This window comes from Acanthochromis polyacanthus, chromosome 18, assembly GCF_021347895.1.
Source record: "Acanthochromis polyacanthus isolate Apoly-LR-REF ecotype Palm Island chromosome 18, KAUST_Apoly_ChrSc, whole genome shotgun sequence".
NCBI lineage: Eukaryota > Metazoa > Chordata > Actinopteri > Pomacentridae > Acanthochromis > Acanthochromis polyacanthus.
Window position 1 is genome coordinate 31,422,700 of NC_067130.1, and position 22,121 is coordinate 31,444,820.

Here is a 22,121-nt window from a genome sequence, read left to right on the forward strand (position 1 = left end):
TCGATGCTATTAGAAATAAAATGATGAACAACAACAGAAATGGAAAAAGCAAGCATGTAAATAGAAGATTTTTCAGTTTTTAGGCTGCATGCAGTCACAGTAACCTGCAACAGGAAGGTAAAGTGGTATTATGTCATGATTTTGTTCAATGTCAGTCAGATTTAGCATCAAAGCAGATGGACAGTGATGCCTTCAGACTAAACTATGACGGAACAAAGGGGCATTTCGGAGTGTTGGGTCATTGTTATTATAAATAAAATGATAAACAACAACAGAAATGAGAAAAACAAGCATGTAGACAGAAGACTTTTCAGTATTTGTAGCGCATGCAGCCTGCGAGGCGAAACTCGGGGCCCAAACCGCCCTGTAATGTTGTTTCATCACGACAACAATACTTTTTCCATTCATATTTCACTCTTTTCTCTACCTGCCTCTCTTTTCATGTCACTCTGCATCGCTAACTTTCCCTCTCTTCATTTTCCTCCACATCTCTTCCAGCTCTCTCTCTCTGCCCGTCTTCCTTTCATCTCTCGCCATCTGCCTTCCTCCATCTCCATTTTCCGACTCTCTTCTCGTCTTACTCTCTCCGCCACCCCTCCCTCTTGCCTCGCTAAAAAACTTGGCAGTGATCCCCGTCGTGTTTTTTCTCTTTTTTTCCCTCCCCTCCTCTCCTCCACACTACTCGTTTGGGGGATTGCGAATGAATGCGATCCAATCTAGACCTCGGCTAAGAGACATGAATTTTCATTAATTACAACCTTGTCAGCAAAAGCATTATGGGAGCTGAATATGAAAATGCTAATGAGGGGAGCTCATTTGCATATTTTTCTTTGTTGGAATGTCATTAATTATTACGTTTTATGATGATGAATGCAGCTGTCGATGGCTGGCCCTCCATGCCTAATTAGCTATCAGAAAATCCTCCGATCAAAAAAATGGATAGGGATCCCAAACTTTACTTTTTTTTCATTTCACACCTCTTTTTGTTTACTAACTGCTTTTGTTTTTCATTTTTATATAACTTTCTCCTACTTATGCTCATTTTATTCCCTGCTTTCTCCATATTTCAGTTTCATTTTCCCCTTTGGCTCTCTTCATCCTGACTTTTTACTGTCTTTCTACTTTTTTTCATTCTCCCCTTGGTTCTTTTTTCACAGTTATTTCTTAACTGTTGATCCATTCTGTCACTGTCTAAGATCTAAATCATCCATCAGAGGTCAATATTTTGAATGGATGATGAAGATTTTCTCTAGTTTCACCCATTAAAAGTCCAAAATCTAAAAGATTTCAGACACTATAGATCAATTATTTCTCCATAAAGTCCTTTCCTTTAGCTCCAGTTGTTTCTTTTATTCAAGAAGTTGTAGTTTTACTAGATCTTGTTGTGCAAACTTTTAGTCCCTTTCTCCACTTCCAGTTCAGGCACTAAAGCGTCTTTCGATCATGGTTCTTCTCTTTTACCATTAATTCTTGCTCCTTCAAGGCTCAAATGACCTTTAACTCCACCCTTTATACCCTTTTTTAGACCTGAAACCTCAACCATTGGTTCCAGTCTTAAAACTTCTTTACTTGTAGTTCCCAAGTCTAACGTAGCTTCATTAGTAGTTTAAGTCGACCTTTATCCAAGTTTTGGTTGGTTTATAGCCTCTTTACACCTTTAGTTTTGGTCTTTCTTGCCTTTATCTGCCAAAAATCTTTAATTTTAGGTTTTTGATTTATGTTTCTTGAGCTAAAATTCTTCTTTTCCCCAACACCTTTAGCCTTAGCTACTTCACACTGAGTATTTTAGATATGTAGTCCAAATTTTGGCCCCGAATTCAAACCACAATTTATGCTTTCTGGTTTCTAGCTTAGCCTTGTCATACTGGCCAATTCAAGTCACCATTGGAGCAACATAATTTACTAAATATCCCAGCTTTAAAACTTGTGTTTAGAATCATGGTAAATAAGTGCCAACTGATAAAGATTTGCTAACTGACATGGAAATATTAGGTTCAACCTCATTTTTGTGAGATATCAACTTAAAAACTTTTCTTTATCCTGCTAATTATTAAGAAAAAGATCAAAGATATCTGTGATTGTAGTGGAAAAGACAATTCTGACAATACAATCACTTCAATAAAGTGTCTTTTTTCCCAACACCTTTAGCTATAGCTACTTAGCATTAGGTATTTTAGGCATTTTGCCCAAACTTCAGCCCAGGTTATGTCTTTGGGTTTGTATTTTATTATTAACAGACACAGTTGGTCCTTTAGTTATTGTTTCTCCTGGATTCATTCCACAGTTTGTGTCTTTTAGTTTGCTCGTTCTGGTCTTTGTGCCACTAGAGCTAATTACAATGAAAAAAACCTTCTCTGAAACTGTGTTTATGGTACTAATCACTAAGGTCAAAAAGATCATTTTGCTGAATTCAGGCAATTCAATCAAGCTTCTTCTTTGTCCTACCTCCTTCAGCTTTAGCTAGTTGTTGTAGACTCATAGTACAAATTTGTGTTTTCTAGCTTGCTAATTCTGGTGTTTTTGTCAATTTAAATATAGTTCATCTCAATGGAACCTTCGCAAAACCTACTTTGAAGATATCTTTGTTACTAATCATTCAGAAAGGGGTCAAAATATCTTATTGTAGTGGAGAAGATAATTCTATTACATTTTATCAAGTCAATCGAGGTTCTTTGTCTGGACAGCTTTAGATTTAGCTACTTAGTACTCGAGTATTTTAGACCTTTAGCCCAAACTCTGGCCCTTGTTGTGTCCTTCAGGTTTAGCTTCTGCTAGTTCTTGTACATTTATACCACAATTTGGGTTTTGTAGCTTGCTCATTCTTGTCTTTTTGTCACATTAAACCTATTTCACTACAATGAAACCTGTGCTGCTCTACAAAAAAATCCACTTGGCAAACCTAAGCTCACTATGTAGCAAAGTTATAGCTAGCAGGGTAGCTCTGCAATTTCTGTTTTAACGGCTAAAAATTGCAGTTGACTAATCAGATCTCATCATTATCGCTCCGACACTTAAGGAGCAAACCAATCACATGGATTGCTGATTACATATTCAGCTTTCAATCAAAAATAGCTGCTTCGGTTTGGTTCCGTTGAGATAAAAAGTTGGTGGTTTCCAATATGGCCGCCAGATGTTGCTCACCTGAGTCCTGTCCTGCACCTCTTTTCTTTTTGTTTCCTCCATCTCTCTTCCTCTATTGTCTAAAAAAAGAGTAACAATGAAGACTTAACAAATCCCCCCTCCAAAAAGCCACTAACGAACGCCCCCCCCCCCCCCCCTCACTTGGCTTAATGAATGCCAGGCTTAATTAGAGCACCATGATGTCAGAGGCATTAATTATCAGTTGGCTTCGTTTCAGAAAACACACTGTCTCTTTCGGTCTTTCTCTCTCTGCCTGTCTGTCTGTCTGTCTGTCTGTCTTTGTTTCCTTTTTTTATTTCCCTTCATTTTAAACTCAGACTTCGCAGCAGAGAATCGGTGTTTCTGATTAACGCCATTTTACGACTCGGTTCTAAATCTCGTCTGATTCGCCGATTCGTGGGACTTTTACAAAGATCCTCCATTTGTGGTTCGGCATACGAGATGATATCGGTGACACTGAGAGACGAGGAAGGACAGCTGCCGAAGGTCGCCGGCGGAGGCGTCCGACGCACATGGACACCAAAATGTAATCCAACGACGCATTCGGCCTTTCATTCCCACATTAGGGAAGCAGCTTGGAAACACCATATCTGACACCTCTACATCATTACTACTATAAAGTCATCAATTTGAGCTGTCTGTTTAAACATTACTATCAATAATCACACTTCTGTTGGCTTTGGCAACGCTGCAAAACCAAATAAATTTCTCAAAAGCAGCTAAAAAGCTCAAGAGTCCATCAAAATAGGTGAAAATTTTGGTGTTTTTGCATTATCTTGAGACATTTAATCAATTTTCAATATAAAATGTTGACTAGTGCAGCTTTAAAACCTGTCAGAGTCTGATTACTCTCATTAATTGTATACAACAGAACAAAAAATACAAAATATTTAGATTACAATCATCCAACATGCTCAAGATACCATGTCGACCTGGTAGTTTGAAGTAATTTAACCAGAGGTTGCCATTTTGTTCACTTAAATTAATATTTATCACACGGTTGAGCTGCTCTTTAAGCTTTAAATTTTCACTCCAGGTTAAAGATATCGTTAAAAAGTGGACTGGTGAGGAAAATGTGATCACAACCAACAGAACAGATGGGAAGAACTACACAATAACATCAACAGTTCATGGACAATCAAACATCACACACAAATTTGATTATTCAACATGTGATTCCACAACAAATGTCATTGATCTGCTGCTATACACTTAAACAGTAATTCAAAGGACCTGTCCCACCACTTAATTCAATGCATAGATGTAAGATAGAAAAAGCTGCATGATTTAAATAAATAGTTTAAGGTGCAAAACATAAAAATATTGGTGATTACCTGTAATTTAAAGTCACATTTCTGCATTTGTCGGTTTCAAACTCAAGTTAAGCCAATAGAATTGACTTAATTTTTGTTTCTTTGTCTTAAAGTCACACTTTCAAGTCCCCATTGTAGCGATTCAATTCTTTAAATCTGCTAATCACTTAAAAACTTGTGTTTATCCTACTGATCAATAATAATGTGGTGAATAACAGCACCTCTGATGACAGTGGAGAATTACGCTAACTCAACAGTCTGTTAGTTGAAGTTGTCATAAATTTAAAAAGATTGATGCAAACTGTTGAGAAATGTATTAGTTTTTATGAAGCTGAGACATTATTCTTTAGTTTAAGTTGTGTTTATGCTAGAAATCGTAAAGAAAGTCGTCATTAAAAACACCCGACAGTAGAGGAAGAGATCACTTTCCTAATTTAGTCTGGACTGTTGGTTGAACATCATTTCTTGTGATATTGAGCCAAAATACAACTTTTTTTTGTGCCAAAAGTTAACAGACACTTCAACATCACACCCAGATTTGACTATTGAACGTGTGATTCCAGGAACTCAAGAGACCTGCTCCTACTAGATGTAATCTAATCTAATGGTTTAAATAAAGCTTTTAAGATGCAAACTTTATTACTGACTGGTTGGGTTGACAGAATAATGACATTAAATACATCAACTTAATACTGTGTGTAATTTAAACCCACATTTCTATGTTTGTAAAGGTCAGAATTTCAAATCCTCATTCAAACAACAAGATTTTTAATTTTTTTTAACTTGAAAACTTTTGCTAATAATTATAGTCATTGGAAATACTAGTTGGAAACACCTTTATTTGAGTAATCAAGTTAAAAAGTTGTATTTATGCTAGCAGTCATGAAGAAAGCAGTCATTAAAAACACCCCTGATAGTAGAAGAAGAGATCATCCTCCTAATTCAGTCTAGTCTGCTGGTTGAACATCATTTCTGATGCGTTAATTAGGGGTTTTTTAGGCGAAATGTTTTTTTTTTTGGTGCCAAAAGTTAACAGACACTAACATTACAGCCAGATTTGACCAATAAACACGTGATTCCAGCTTCTGTGTGTCATCAATCTGCTGCGGTCACAGATTTAGCAGATATTTTGCCTCCTTTCAGGCTCTAGAGCATCGTGAGGTTGATGTTATGTGATCAGGTTTGGTTCAGCTCAGTTCACTCCAGCGGTGTCACATCGGGGTTCGAGGTCGAGATGACTTCTTCTACAAACATTTTCGACGATTTTCCACAAAATTGCGACGAAATCTGTTATTGTAAACACCCTTATAGCGATGCGCTACGTATTAAAACGACGCTGGAGCTTCCACAAAGCAGAAAAAAACGAGAGATTTGTTGGTTTGCTCTGCGTCTCGCTCAGATGATAAAATACAGTTCATCTCTGGCCTCTGGGAGTCACAGTTAGAACTGAAGAGCTCTTTCTCTCTCACAATAAACATACTGTTTAATACTGCACATCTCTATCTGCCTCCCTCACCTCACACACACACACACTGTCAGCGACGCACACAAACACACACACACACACACACACACACCGTAGCGTGGCTGGCCAGATGGGACTCTTCCACATGACCAAGCCGATCAATCAACACTGAAGGGCCCAGGTGCTACTACGCACCATTTCACAGTCTGTCACACACACACACACACACAAACACACAAGCTGTACACACACATAGCAGCAGAGACATGCAGAGATAGAAAGATAAAGGACACACACACACACACACACAGTAACACGAGTGACCTGAACTCAGTCTCTGGAGGCCTCATCTGGATGGATGACAGCGGATGGATGCGACAGACAAGCAGATGGATGGACGGACAGAAAGACAAATAAATAGACACACAGATGAGAAACATGTTGGTTTTAAACTCTTAAATAAACCTAAAATCAGCTGGTAGTGATTAGAGCATGTGACGTGTTACCAGCGGTGTCATTGGTGGATGTCTGATCGATCATCATAGTCCATATTTGGGTTTTTTTTCAGATAATCTGTAGTTTTGTTGACCAAAAAATGTACTTTTTTTGTAATAAATTGCCTTAAAAACTTGTATTTTTTCTACCAATAGTGAGCAAAGTGGTAAATAAAAACATCTCTAATTGCAGTAGAAACAAAATTTAGTTTGTTGATTGAAGAAATTTTCATTAGAAGTTTCAATAACTCAACTTAAACATGTAAATAAACCTAAAATCAGCTGGTAGTGTTTAGAACATGTGACGTGTTACCAGCAGTTTCATTGGTGGATGTCTGGCGATTATCATCATCATATTTGGCTTTTTTTTTCTGATAATCTGTAGTTTTGTTGATCAAAAAATGCCCAAATATTTCCTTTGAATGACATCGAAATGTCAAAAAAAAAAAACTGCCTTAGAAACTTTTGCTACCAATAGTTAGAAAAGCAGTAATTAAAAATACCTCTAAATCCATAATTCTGCAAACTCAATAGTTTGTTGGTTGAACATAATTTCAATAGAAATTGCAATAACTCTAAAAGACTGATGCAAAAAACAGCAAATGGAGACGACAGACAAACAGATGGACGGAAAGACAAATAAAAAGACACACAGATGAGAAACATGTCAGTTTTATACACTTAGTTAAACCTAAAATCAGCTGGCAGTGATTAGATCATGTGACATGTTACCAGAGGTTTCATTGGTGGATGTCTGGAGGATAGCTGCCAGACAACTTCAGCAACTTGAAAGTTTGAGGCTAAAGTGGTAATTTTCTTCAATATTTTAGCGATCAGCTAAATACATGGAAATCCAACACAGCAATACCCAATTAGCATTAGCATCTTAGCATTTAGAGTATGTTAGCATCATAATTTAGCCCAAAGCCCCACTGCATGGCCTCACAGAGGTGCTAGCATTGGTGTCGACTCTCGTTTAGTTTGTTGTTTAGTGGGAGATAAAGAATGAATTTTGTCCAGTTCTTTAGTTGGCTTATGTACGGGAACTTGATGAGGATCGAAACATCTTTTAGGTTTATTATTTTGTATTTGAAACATGCAAATCCAGCATGAAAACTCACAGCCAAGGAGGAGGTGATGTTCTAGTTTGGTGATTTTCTCTGCTAGCTTTTTCCTTTTGCAAACAGGATCAAAACACCAGGTTCCTGCCGTCTTTTTCTTGGTGGAAAGACGGAATTTTAGCGATAAACTCCAGGTAAACACCAAGATCTCACTGCTAAGACCCGACCACCACCTGCCCCTAAAGTTTAATCTGTTCCTTTGCCTCTTTTCAAAAAGGGATAATGAACTCTGACAGTTCTACAAGAAATGCAAAGAACAGTTTCTCGCAAAGAAAACTCGGATCTGGAGCCATGAATTGTTCCCCAACGAAGCGTTCCGTTCAGCATTTCCAGCCTCTCGCCTCAACGACACCTATTATTACTACATCAGATCTGATTACGGAGACAATTTACTCAACTTTAATACACAAAAAACTCCACTTAACGCACTGAAAGTCAATGTGATGCTAATCAATTTATAACATCCCATGAAAATAGTCAGAGACGGTTTTTGTTCGGTTTCAATCAGCAGCAACAATAGAGAGAAAGTCAATGATGGCAGTGGGGGAAATGAAAGAAAAACCACTTGTTTTTCTTCTTATTTAGCATCAAGGTTTTACTTATTGTTGCATTTTTTTAGCTGCTTGCTTCCATTTATTCCAGTCTTTCTCTTTTTATTGAGCATCGTGACATTAGACAGTTGATTTTTTTTTAGACAACTTGTGCAACAAAATGTAAAATGACTTAAAAAAAATAAACCTTAACATGAGGAGAATCAGGTAGTCTGTCATTGTAAAGGCCCACATGGTGGTTTTCAGTAAATGTATATAAATAAAATAATAAATGTGAATATAAGTAGTAAAATATACTGAATTTCCATCACAGAAGTTCGAAAAATAAGCAAAGATTGGCAAAACTGGCCCTGATCCCTGTGATTGATGAGTTTTGATCAGAAGAAATAAACTCCTGTAAGATTCAGAACTGTTTAAAGAATCCACATTTAGATTTTTTGGCTCATAAACACCTTTAATGTGTTAAATTGTTGTTTATTTACACAGTAAAAGTTCTCTAAACTTGAATTTGAGTCATTCTGGGAAAACTTTTAGGCTATTTCAGGAAGTTTGTTTCACTTTGGGGACATTTTAAGTCATTTGAAGCTGCTTTTTTTTGGTCAGATTGGACAATTCTAAGTCATTTAAGGCAGTTTCTCATTAAATTTTGAGAACTTTTAAGTAATTTCATACTATTTTTCATCATTTTAGGTACATTTTTGTGATTTAGGACAATTTTAAAATTCTTTTCAGGCTATTTGTGGAGTTTCAAAGGTTTTTTTTGTCATTTCGGACAATTTCTAAATTATATCGGACAATTTCTGAGTTATTTAAGGCAGTTTTTGTGATTTAGGACAACTTTTAGGTCATGTTGGACAATTTATAAATAATTTAAGGCAGTTTTATTGGCATTTTGGGCAAATCTGAATTAAATTCTGGTCATTTGTTGTCATTTTAAGTTTTTTTGTCATTTTGGACAACTTTAAAGTCATTTTAGCCTATTTATCATTTTTAAGGCTCTTTTTTGTCATTTTGGATAAATTTGGAGTCATTTACGAGTGTTTTTATTGTCATTTTGGAAAACATTTAAGTCATTTCAAGGCTGTTTTTGCCATTTTAGACAACATTTAATCATGTTGGACAATTTCTGAGTTATTTAACACTGATTGTATTGTCGTTTTTGAACATTTTTACATTTTGGACAGTTCTTTCACATAAATGCCCACTTAATGACTTACTGGCTCAGATGTCATGTGACCAAATTAAACCAGATCTCTAAAACATAGAAATCAATCATTTGTGTCACCACATTTCCCCTCTTTCTCATCTTTCTCCTTTTCTTTATCTACATTTCAACCTTTCTTTCTTCTCTTTTCACCTCTATGTTTAAACATTCTGGGCACAAAGAGCCAGAGCCAGCACCGGGGGAGACAGGGGGACGACCTTGGCACCGCACCCAGCCAAGGTGAGGGGCTCCTGGGGTGGAGAGGGAGGCAAGAGTGGGTGAAAGGTGTGGAGGATGATGCAGACATGAAGGGAAGAAAGAGAGTGACATATTCCAAGAGACTGAGTGGAGAAAAGAAGAAAAGATGGGGGAATGAAGGAAAATATATAACGCGCATATCAAGAGGGAAAGGATGCAAAAAGAAAGTGAAACCAAGGCCAAAAAGGGAGCGAATAAAGGAGGGAGGAGGAGGCAGACAGATATGTATTTCTATATAAAGTGTCCAGATGTGACCTCCTCAGAGGGGGTCCAGCCTCATGGCTCAACACTCATTAATAAGGTCACACAGAGGTGAGACAGACGGCTGACTCACTGCATTTCAACGGCGAGAGGAGGAGGAGGAAGCAAAGATCATCAGGTTTATACTCAGATTTTTATACGCCGCACAGATCTGATTAATGCTGCTCAATTCTGCTGTTAGAACAAACAAGAAAGGTGATTATTTCGGGTACGAAACCTCAATCCAACGGTGGTTAAAAGGGCAAAAGTAGCAGATGTGTTGTCCTTTTCCTGTTATGTCGTATTTTCTAGTTAAAGTTACAATAAAAGTAACAAATCACCTTCCAATCCTTTCTATTTTACACAGTTTGCATGTTTTTTCCTTTATTGCATTGCTGTAAATGTGCATATACATACAAAAACAAGGCATTCAACTTAACACAGCAGTTAGCATTGAAGCTAATTTAACTTTATATGTTCTAATAACTGGTGTACGATCACGAATGGCTCTCAGAGTTGGGTTGCCAGGTTTGACTCCTATCCTCACTGTCCTGTCATCAAAACCCAGCTGGCTGTAAAATAGCGAGAAACATCAAACCGGCCGACTGGAGGTATTTTTAGCGACACTAGCGGTGCAGCTACACTGTCGATCAACAAATAATTTTTCCTGAAATTGGGTGGAATGAGAAACGACTTTCCTTCATGGACGGATCCTGTAAACTTCCTGATTAGTCCACTGGCCCATTAGCAAGTTGACATTTGTGCTTCTGAGCTAAAGGTCATGAAATTTTGGTGCAAGTTAGCTTTTTTTCTGCGCTATTGATAGGTCAGACTTTTAATTTTAACATTGAAATCTGCATTTTGCATTTAACTTTGTAAGTCAATCTTAGCACAGCAGCTACATAAAGATAGAAAAACATTAGCTGCTAAAATAAATACTTTTTCATGTGAAGCATCTTAGCATGCTAATGTGCTGTTAGCATGGCTATAGATTAGCTTGATTTTGCTTCATTTGCTATATTGGTGCACAACAGATTAGCGCTGCTTTTGATGTTTGTGCTACGCTAGGCTAAAGTACATACTCGAGGCATAGAGGAGGAAGCTGATATCGATCTTTGTAGCTGACGGCAAATTTTACTTCTTTGAACCCCAAAACCTGCCTAATTTACAGATTTGGGGGTAAATGAGGCAGGTTTAGATTTGAAAGGCATGCTAGCTAAAAAGAAAAAAAAAACATGTACCTGCTAGAAACTGTACAAAAACAGAACAAAATCAGTGGAAGTTTTAATTTCCCAGAGTCAGAGCTTAAATATCACAATATTTCATCAAAATTGCCTTATTTGGCACATCTCAATTTAAAGGAAAGTTACAAAAAATTTACTTTTCGCACCAGATCCTGTTAAAAAATAAATAAAAATTTTGCGCTATTTGGTACAACTGAGAAACCCTGTTTGATTCAGCTGCATGCCAAAACTTCAGTGACTTTGCAGGTGATTTTAAAATTAAAAATGTGACTGGAAACAACATCAGCATTTAGAACCACCTTTTATTAAGTATTGATGATACCATGTTGGACAATTTGGAAGTCATTAGAGGCATTTTCCTTTTGTCATTTTGGACATTTTTAAAGTAATTTTTGGCTATCTGCTGTCTTTTAAGGCTGTTTTTGTGATTTACGTAAACTTTTAAGTCATATTGGACAATTTCTATGTCATTAGAGGCAGTTTTTTTGTCATTTTGGGCAATTTTTAAGTAATTTCTTGCAATTTGTTGTCTTTTTAAGGCAGTTTTTGTAATTTTGAACAATTTCTAGGTCATTTATAGCTGTTTTTATTGTCATTTAGGACAACTTTTAAGAATTTTCTGGCTATCTGCTGTCTTTTTAAGCTGATTTTCGTCATTTTGGACCACTTTCAAGTCATGTTGGACAATTTCTAAGTCATTTACGGCTGGGGTTTTTTGGGACAGTATTTAACAGTTATTTCACCAAAACTCTGTGACTTTGCAGATGATTTTAAAATCAAAAACTGTGACTTAAAGATGTAAGCAGAAGATGTCTAGAGCATGTACAGCCACCTTTTTTTCTCCACTTATTTAGAAAATTATTGCTAATGGGAGGATTTTAAACCATTTTTGTGAAATATAGAAAGAAATCAACTTCTGTTTTTCATAGATTGACATTCTGTGTTATGTTGAACAAATGTATAAATTCCCTCTCCTTGTAGTCACAGTTGTGCTGTTTCTGTGACTGCTTTGCAGGAAAAATGAGCCAACAGTGAGTAAAAACAACCACGGTTCAGTGTTAAGCCGCTCTTGGAAAGCATCAGACCTTTAGCAATCTGAGAGGTGAAAAACTGCTGCTTTGCCCCCAAAAAACTGCGACAAGACAACCTCCAGATCCAGCCTGAACGTGACGGCAGAAGCCAAAACGAAGCGGCGTCGGATCGTTTATTTATACCGGAACACGGTGTGCTTACAGGCTGAAACCGCCGAGCCTCTCATTTACTATGTAGGTGACAGTTACAGTGTCGGAGGGTTGGAGGAGGGGACCGGGGTGGTGCACCTGCTCTGCAACACAGCTACACACAGGTAGTCGCACTGCACAAACACACATGAAAGCCGATACAAAGGCGACAACCGGCCCGCACACACACACAAAATAAAAGCAACTCGAACCTACAAGTGCACTCGTCTGCACACATTTCACCACATTAAAGCACAAACGGGGGCTTACATCACACACTCTGACACACTAACCTGCGCACACCACAAACCCACAAATAATCAACAAAACCTACACACACGCAGTGTCTGCAGCAGTACAAACATGCATTTGAATGCATGTTTGTACTGCTGCAGAAGCTGAGTGTGTGTAGGTATTTTTTATGTTGGAATCCACATTTAGAAATAAAACACACATTTTCTGAGATCTGTGCATGTGTGTGTATGTGGCAGCACATTAATCTAGCGGGGTCGCTGAGATGACACTAATCCCTCCGCTGATTATCTGGAGCATAACATCACTCTAATCTGTCGGTGGGGGGGTTAAGAAAGACAGACAAGGTTAGAGCGGGAGGCTGCCTTCACACTGTTCCACGGCGCTTCGCTGAGCTCTCCAGTGTCTCTTCTTCTTCCTCTTCTTCTTCGTCGCTGGTGCATCTCCAACCTGAACAATCCAACAAAGGGTCGAACGAGACGAAGCTCGCGGGTTTTTAGATGCTGCAAAAATCTCAAAGTTGTGCAATAAATCGGCCGCTCGCGAGTCGTGTGACGCCTGTAAGTGTGATGAACATCGTGTCCAGGCATCATCTGTGCAGCCAAATGAAGACGACACGCTCTGAACTGCACCGCCACCTCTCACAGTCGCCGCTCACTTAGAAACACATGCAAGGAAATTCTCAGAAACGTGACGTTGTCGTGATAGAAACGTAAATGATGTGCCGGGCAGCTGGACGTTCAACCAGTAGAACATCAGTCTCAGAGATAAGTTTAGTTTTCTGTCGTTTAATTTGAGTTTTTCCGATTTTCTGGTTTGGTTTAGACTCAAAACTGTTTGGTTAAGTTTAGGAAAATATCACACTATTACATGTTAAAAGTTTGGTTAAGTTTAGGCACCAAAGTGAGCCATCTTGATGGGAAATTCATCCAATTAAAACACAGAAAACTATGGGCTTGCGTCCCATTAATATGACACCATTGGTCACAGAATCCAGTTTCATTTTCCGTCGCTTACTTTCGGTTTGGTTTAAACACAATACTATTCCAGTATGGAAAATGTCACGCTTAGTTTAACACTTTTTACATGTTAGATGCGATAGGAAGTTAAATTAGGAGCCAAACTTGCAAGATGGGAAAGGGTTCGTTTCCCATGATGGATGTGACACCACTGGCCTCAGAATTGAGCTTCGCCTTCTGTCATTTACTTTTGCTTTTCGATCGCTTGGCTTGGTTTAGTCACCAAAACTACTTAGGTTTAGTTAAATATCAGCTTTGTTGGACACTTTTACATGTTAGATGCTTGGTTCAGGTTTAGCCACCAAAATTACCTGTCTCTAGACGGTAAATGCAACCAATTAAAAGACATAAAACTATGAGTTTGAATCCATTGATGTGACAGCATCGGTCTCAGAATTCAGTTTCGCCTTCTGTTGTTGCTTATTTTCAGTTTTCAGTGACTTTTTGGTTCAGTTCAGACGCTAAAACTGTGTAGCGTCAGGAAAACATCACACTTGGTTTAACACTTTGTAGATGTTAGAAGTTTGGTTAAGTTTAGGCTCCAAAGTTACAAGATGGGAAATGTACTTTAAAAACCAATAAAACCCTGAAGACCAGGGTTTGTTCCCCATGATGGACGTCACACCATCGGTCTCAGAAGTGAGCTTCTATCATTTACTTTCAGTTCTTTGTCACTTTCTGCTTTGGTTTAGTCACCAAAACTGTGCAGGTTCAGGAAAATGTCTCACTTTGTTGGACACTTTTAAATGCTTGAAGTTAGGCTAAGTTTAAACACAAAATGATTAAGATTCAGAAAAATGTGGTGTTTTCGATTAAAATACGAGGGTGGTACTACATGTCTGAAGCTTCTCCTCCATTTTCTGGGTTACCAGGATGACAATCTAAAATATTCATCTTCAAATCAAATTACTCATTTCCTATTATTAGAAAAATCAAACACATGAGCATAGCTGCCAGCCACTTATACTCAGTTACAGATAAATAAGGAACAGAACATTGGAGGTTGGTCTGTATGGTGGATGTGAATTAAATTTTACATAGAAATTGGCATTTGTCTCACCCAAGTTAAACAAAGCTGCTTTTCATGGCAGCTCAAAAACTTCTGTATCTGGTATATATTGTATTTTTTCTCCCCTGAAAACAAATCCTGGATGACCCAAATGAATACGTTTCACGAAATGTTTGTTGGCTACCCGGCTACACAAATACAACTAAAAGTAAAAACAGTGCTTTAATGGTGCAGGATGTTCCCTTTTTACTCGCTTTCGAGGTTAACTGCTGTAGGTTTCTCTACATATCTGGAAAGCTAAAAATAAGGGCGTTAGCTGCAATCTGCAACTTCACCAACTGCTGCCACCAAATCTTACACCAACCAGAATCCAAGATGGCATAAAAATAATCAGCTGAAATAAAAATTATCAGGAAGATCATGGGGGCAAAAAGAGTTGCATTTGCTGACATGATGTGCCCCCCAACGTACGTCACAGTACCACAGAGAACCACTAGATCAGATGGAGGTCCTCCTGATACATCCATGAAGCAACCATTAACCAAACCCTTACCAACTTTAAAGCCAAAAAAGGACCAAAAACACTCAATTTCTGTGAATCAAGAACAACTCCAGCTTCTTACCACATCTCCTGCAACCAGCTGTCTTGTGAAATCTTAATGAAGACCCAAAATTTCACCTAACAACCATCGAATAATATATTAGCAACGCCATAGCAACCAACCACTTAAGCGGCTTTTAATTGGTTAGCAAAGATATCACGTTTTCAACAGAAAAATTTAATATTTACTCCTTATTCAGTTGTGCAAAGAAGTGTGTTTGGTTCATGCTCTGATGGTTAGAACTGAAGTATTAATTACACTGAAACACTCCAGGACAAAGACACACAAAGACAGAAAAGCCAAAACAAACACTGAGAACAATCTGATGCTAGCGGTTGACGGAGAATTCGTCCTGTTAAACCAGAAGAGTCGCAGGTAAAGAGGATTTCCAGAAACCTGTGTGTTCATAACCCGGCTGTCTCCGTCTCTTAGCGTTATCATTATCACAGTAAATTGCGGCTCCCGTTCGCCAGATGAACAATACAATATTTCCATTTCTGACTCTGTATTGTCTGTTCGCCCGCTGCCTCTGCAGATACATCCCATAATCACAACACTGTCACAACACATTGCGCTCACGATGGATCATTCCAGCAAGGGAACCACAACTCCCAAGTTTCACATTTCTTTGGGTTGTTTTTTTTAGCTTTCACAACCAGATTTAGGTTAATTTTAGAATAAATAGCTAAAAAACATCAATCACTAACCCAATATGCTGTCTAATATGCATCATCCTCGTGAAACCAGGTTGTTTTTCAGTCTAAAAATCGAGCTTTTTCAAGAGCCAGGCTTGATTTTTATGGTTTTGTTTCAGAGTTTTGAGTTCCACTGAGATGTTTTAGACAACAGAGTGTTTTAACCTTCGTGGGAACAGGTCAGGGAAGATTTTTTTTCATGTTTTAACGAAACAAAGCCTGACGATGGAGTGAAAGAACAAAGGATCGACTTCAACCTGAGCCAATGCCGCCAACAAATCAGGAGTTATCACCCAACATCAGCTCATTGACTGTTAAAGCAACCAGCAGGCTTTGTAGCGTCCGTATAGTTTAATGCTGTCTTCTTAAGTATGCATATAAAAAACACCAAAACTACATGAATCACACTAATTTTACCTCAAATGAAAGGTTTAAGCTCTAATGTTTCCCAAAAGAAAGACCAGTCTCAGTAAAATCCGATGTATTGTCGTCAAGTATCACCACTGAGATGCTCTGTGTGTTGTTTAAAATGGGATATTTGTTTGTGTTTGTGTGTAAATGAAGATTATTGTGCATGTAAACAGTTAAAAACAGGCTTTTCTAAAGTGTTTTCCTATCATTTTTGGTTTTGCAGTGCCTAAAATTGAAAATAAAACAAACTATTTCAGCTTAATGGGGACTATTTAGATACAGCCCTGAATACTGTGTTTATTATACAATGCAGCAAGATAATAGTCCTAAATATACACTGTAAAAACTGAAAAATATCATTAAAAAAGTTGTTCTTTAGAACATGTAAAAAGACTGAATTACTGCAATGTTGATAAAACGGAGGATAATGGATAGAAAGTCATTCAAATGGATTCTTTAAGATCTAATATTTCCCCCAAAAACGTCCAAACTCAGTAAAAACAGATGTATTGTAGTCGAGTATCACCACTCAGACGCTCTTTGTGTTGTTTAAAGTGAGATATTTGCTCGTGTTTGTGTGTAAATGAAGACTATTGTGCATGTAAATGGTTAAAAACAGATTTTTCTGGAGTGTTTTTCTATCATTTTTGTTTCTGCAGTGCTTTAAATTCAAAATAAAACAAACTATTTCAACTTAATTGGGACTATTTAGATACAGCCCTGAATATTAAGTCAATGCAGGAGGATAATGGTGCTAAATATACACTGTGGAAACACAAAAAATCCCTAAAATGCTCAAAAAAGTGAAAATTTGACAGCAAGTTGCCATCTAGAACATGTCAAATGCATTGTGAATCACTATAACACTGAAAAAATGAGGATAATGGACAAAAAGTAACTCAAACAGAAGGTCTGAAATCGAATGCTCCCCAAAAGAAAGACTGAGCTCAGTAAAAATAAATGTTCTATAGTCAAATATCACCACTGAGACGCGCTTTGTGTTGTTTAAAATTAGATATTTGTATATGTGTGTAAATATAGATTATTGTGCATGTAGACATTCACATAAAACAATGAAATTAAAGGTCTGACTTTCATTTTTGTGGTGAAAAAAAAAAGACAGAAGTGAGAAAGTGGAAATCTGACAGCAAGTTGCCATCAAGAACGCGTAAAAACACTTTGGATGACTGTAACGCTGAAAAAATGGGGGATAATGGATAAAAATGAACTCAAATGGAAGCTTTAAGATGTGATGTTTCCCAAAAGAAAGTCTGAACTCAGTAGAAAACAAACGTGAGGAAGAGCAGGAGGCAGAAAGCGAGCAGGTAGAGTCAGAACATCGTCCATATTTGATGCTTTCAGTCAAAGGTAATTAAGCTCAGTGTGTGTTGTGGTGATTACGTGTGTGTGTGTGTGTGTGTGTGTGTGTGTGTGTGTGTGTGTGTGTGTGTGTGTGTGTGTGTGTGTGTGTCAGATTATCTGTGTCAGTGGCCATTTGCTCACAACTGGCGCCACATCGCAGAGAGAGCCAGAGGCAGAGAGCATCATGGGTAAATGAGCACACGCTGCCTGGCGTTTTTCCACACGGCGGCCAAGAGAAAGACGTGAAGAAGGCGATGGAGGATGGAGGCAGGAAGTGATGCCAGATGACCTGCCTCCTCCAGCAGACGCAGAACAAACAGACAAAAACCCAACAAAGCGGCAGAGCTTTAAAGAACAGCAGCAGCATTTCCTACCTGCTAGCCTGGAGTTAGCGTACGGAGGCGAGAGGCTGTCGTGTGACGCCATGTACTGAGATCCATCAGCGTAACTCTGCAGATACACACAGGAAGAGGAGTTATTAAAGATAATACCACAAAAGACCCTGAAGACTCTGATCTGTTTGGTGCTTTTGTTCCCGTCCAGTTGATTTTTCTTACATTCAGTCATTATAAATCAGTTAGTTTGTTGACGTTTTCTTGAGATTTGAAGATGCAGGAATCATTAAAACACATATTACTGCTTCAAATTTAAACAAAATAGCACTAAAGGCCCTAAAAAACTGATTTGTTGGTGTTTCTGTTCCCCTTTAGTTCATTTTTCTTGGATTTGTCATTTTAAATCAACAAATCATTCAGATTGCTGACATCTTCTTGAGATTTGAAGATGCAAGAATCATTAAAACACATTTAATTTTAAACAAAATACCACAAAATTCCCTGAAAAACTTTGGTTCATTGGTGTTTGTTCCTGTTTGGTTGATTTATCTTCCATTTAATTGTGTTAAAGTCACAAATCAGCTCAGTTTTTGACATTTTTTTGAGATTTGAAGATGCAGAAATCACTAAAACACATTTTAGCTTCATTTTACTGCCTCAAATTTAAACAAAATACCACAAAATGCCCTGAAAACTTTGGCTCGTTGGTATTTTGTTTCCATTTGGTTGATTTGTCTTACATTTAGTTGTTTTAAATCAACAAATCGGCTCAGTTTTTGATGTTTTTTTTGAGATCTGAAGGTGCAGAAATCATTAAAACACATTTTACTGCTTCAAATTTAAACAAAATATCACAAAATGCCTTTAAAACTTTGGTTCGCTGGGGTTTTGCTCCCATTTGGTTGATTTGTCTTACATTTAGTCGTGTCAAATCAACAAATCGGCTCAGTTTTTGACGTTTTTTTGAGATTTGAAGATGCAGAAATCATTAAAACTCTTCATTTTCACTTTATGGCTTCAAATTTAAACAAAATACCACAGAAGGCCCTAAAACATTCAGATTTGTTGGTGTGTTTGTTCCAGTTTAGTTGATTTTTCTTAAATTTAGATGTTTTAAATATAGGAGCCACTTACAGGCTCATATCCAACAAATAAGGACACTTGAAATAATTCTAAAGATTGTGATGAACAGTTTAAACACTGTTGTTGCTCAGAGTTCACAGGACGAGGTTCTGTGTTTAGAGTTTAAAGTGGGGTCTTAAGGACGATGATGGCGACAATTTAAGGCTCTTTAGAGCTCAGGAGGACGTAAAAACGTCCCGATTTAAGTCTCTGTAAAAGCAGCACCACCAGCAGGAACAGCAGCATTTTTATTGCTGGTAAAGCTTATTAAAGGTGCTAAAAAGTAGCATATTTAACAGAAGTATTAATAAAAATCAGTGGTTTGTTACCTTAGAAGAACGACTTCCACTCGCCCATGATGCTGCACTCGACCTCTCCTCCATATCTGAGTAAAAAGGAGAGAGATTATTATTTAAATGACCAAAAAAAACAACAAATTACAGAGCAGTAATGGCAGTTTAAAGTGTTTTTAATCCAAAAAGGTGTTAAAGGTTGAGCAGAAAGCTTCAAAGATAAAGTGAAGGTGAACACAGCCAACAGAAAATGGAAAAATCTGCACTTTAAATGCATTAAATATATTGAAACAACTGCACCAAAGCACATCCACTGGATTAGAAATGATGTTTTCAAACACGGACTTCTATTTTTAATTATCATCACTTGCATTTTCCACACTAAACATCTCCTAAACAACAAGATCTGCACTTTAATCTCTGACATAATCAATAGATTTCACCATAAACACGGACTGACACGTAATTTATTGCTGTACTGCGTCTATAATCATCAGATCTCCATTCTACATGTCGTTGATCATGATTGTCGGGTCTTTAATGTGGAATTTAAAGCCCCTTTAAACCTCTAATCCTGGATCGGGGTCAGAAAGTCAGGTGACCAGGAGGAAAAGTCAACGAAACTGGTGCAATTCATTATGAAAACACCTCATTTTATGGAAATTCAACTGAAAAAACAACAATTTTATGCAAATTGGGCCATCAAAGTCAGCAGGGTTCATCCTCTGGGGATCATGCATGCTCTATTTTCACCATTTCCCCCCAACTTTAGCCAGAAAAACCTTAATTTAAGCATTTTTACAGCCCGCCAGGTCATTTAAAAGTGAAGATTTGTTGGAAAAATCAACAAAAACCAACAAAAACAACGTTAAATGAGGTATTTGGTGGATGACAGGTAGATCGGTTCATCCGGGTCGCATGAAAACGAGCAGCATCGACACACAAACGGCGACACACTCGGCATTGTGACGAACAAATCTCCCTTCAATGGGCCTCCATTGTGCCACCGTGTGCAGCCAGCAGCTTCATTCACCGTTGACTCGTTTGGAGCGTCAGATTATCTCACAATAAACCGGTTCACTTCCCAAAAGCTGCTCTTTGGAGCGAAGGACAGAAAAGAAAAAGTACCTCTGGGCGACGTTCTGGTAGAACGGAGCAGAAAAGAATGAAACTTATGAAGGTTTAAGAGATATTACCAGAATAAAAGCAGCTGATGGTAAATGGGATTTAAGGATAAACTGCATTTAAGAGTGACTGAATGATTAAACAAACACCTGATGATCAAACGGATTCTCTCTGTTTTTGTTCAGCTACAAAAATATCTTGTAAATGACAGGAACAATAAATTAAAATTTACATGTTGGCTGTGAAAAATGAAAAAAAAAATAAAAAAGCTTTTATTTTTAAAGAGACCAAAACACATTTAAAAAAACAGTTAACATGAAAATATTTTTTTAAAATGTGATTTTATAAAATCAAAGGGAAGAAATATATGATGTATATAAAATAAATATATTTATACTTTTCTTCTTAAAAAATAATTACCATAATAAGTAAAACATGCAAATAAGTTTTTGTGGTTTTATTAAATTATTGGAAAAAATATATTTACATGTTGACACTTAAAAGGTTAAATAAAAACTTTTTAAAAACAAAACATGTAAATTAATACTTGTTTAATTACATTACATAAAAAATAAAAATTGTTCACATGTTGACTGTAAAAAAAATTGGTCAAAATATATTTTAAAAAATTAAAAGGTAAATTCATAGCATTTTTCTGTGCTTTTGTTAAATTACAATTAAAAAAATATTTTTCTTTTACATGTTGACTGTAAAATAAATGAATAAAAGACCAAAATGCATTTTAAAACGTTTTTAAATGCAAATTAATAGTTTTTCTTTGATTTTATTAAATTATAGAAAAAATAAAAAATATTTTATATGTTGATTATTTAAAAAATAGCCAGCAATATTTTTAAAAGGTCAAAACACACAAAAACCAGTTAAACATGAAACTGTTTCCTTTTGTCTTTGATTTTATTAAATTATAGAAAAAAAATACTGACATGTTGATTGTAAAGAAAATAAAAATTGAAATTAAAAAATATTTAATTAAAAAAGCACAAAACACACAAAAGACTTAAATTATTTATTTGATGGATAAAAATCTTTTTCTCTGTCAAAAAAAAGTGAAATAAATAAAGGCTTTACTTGACTGTAAAATGAATAAACGAATAAATAAATAAGAATCAAAAACACTTAAAAAACACTTAACATGTAAATAGATTTTAGATCTCAGATTTAATTAATATTAATATTTTTTTAAAACATCTTTAATTAAAAAAACAAGAACAAGGGAAGTCTGTTAAAAAATGTCATTTTTTCAAAAAAATATTCTACAATTATTTTATAATTTTTTTTAAATTCCTTTTCTTTTTTTTTTCAAATAAAAGCAAATGTAATATAGTTTTTGATGATTAAATAAAATAAAAATTGCATTTTTTTAACCATTAAATGCTATAAAAGGAGAGAGATTTTGATTTTTCTCTGGGTACCAAAATGAAATAATAATAATAATAAAGATAATAATAATAATAATAATAATAATAGAGACCATAACTGTAAATGATATACTCATCAATAATCTGCTGTATTTACTGTGTAAATCCACAAAAACACAGATTTTTTTTCAGTTCAACAGAGGAACACGTACTTAGAATAAAATATTTACACGACAGATTTTAGTTGAATTTAGGGATCACATGTG

The 22,121-nt window shown here is 36.5% G+C and overlaps 1 protein-coding gene across 6 annotated transcripts in view; it reads right to left on the reverse strand.

Moving 5' to 3' along the window:
• LOC110958083 (transcription factor 4-like) overlaps window positions 1–22,121 on the reverse strand; it is a 313,148-nt gene that overhangs the window by 218,514 nt on the left and 72,513 nt on the right. For all 6 annotated transcript variants that reach the window (XM_051938852.1, XM_051938848.1, XM_051938849.1 and 3 more), the window contains 2 exons: window positions 19,388–19,443; window positions 17,976–18,051 (listed from right to left, as the gene is read on the reverse strand). In XM_051938852.1, coding sequence (XP_051794812.1) covers window positions 17,976–18,051; window positions 19,388–19,443 — 132 coding nt within the window. The remainder of the gene's footprint in view (window positions 1–17,975; window positions 18,052–19,387; window positions 19,444–22,121) is intronic.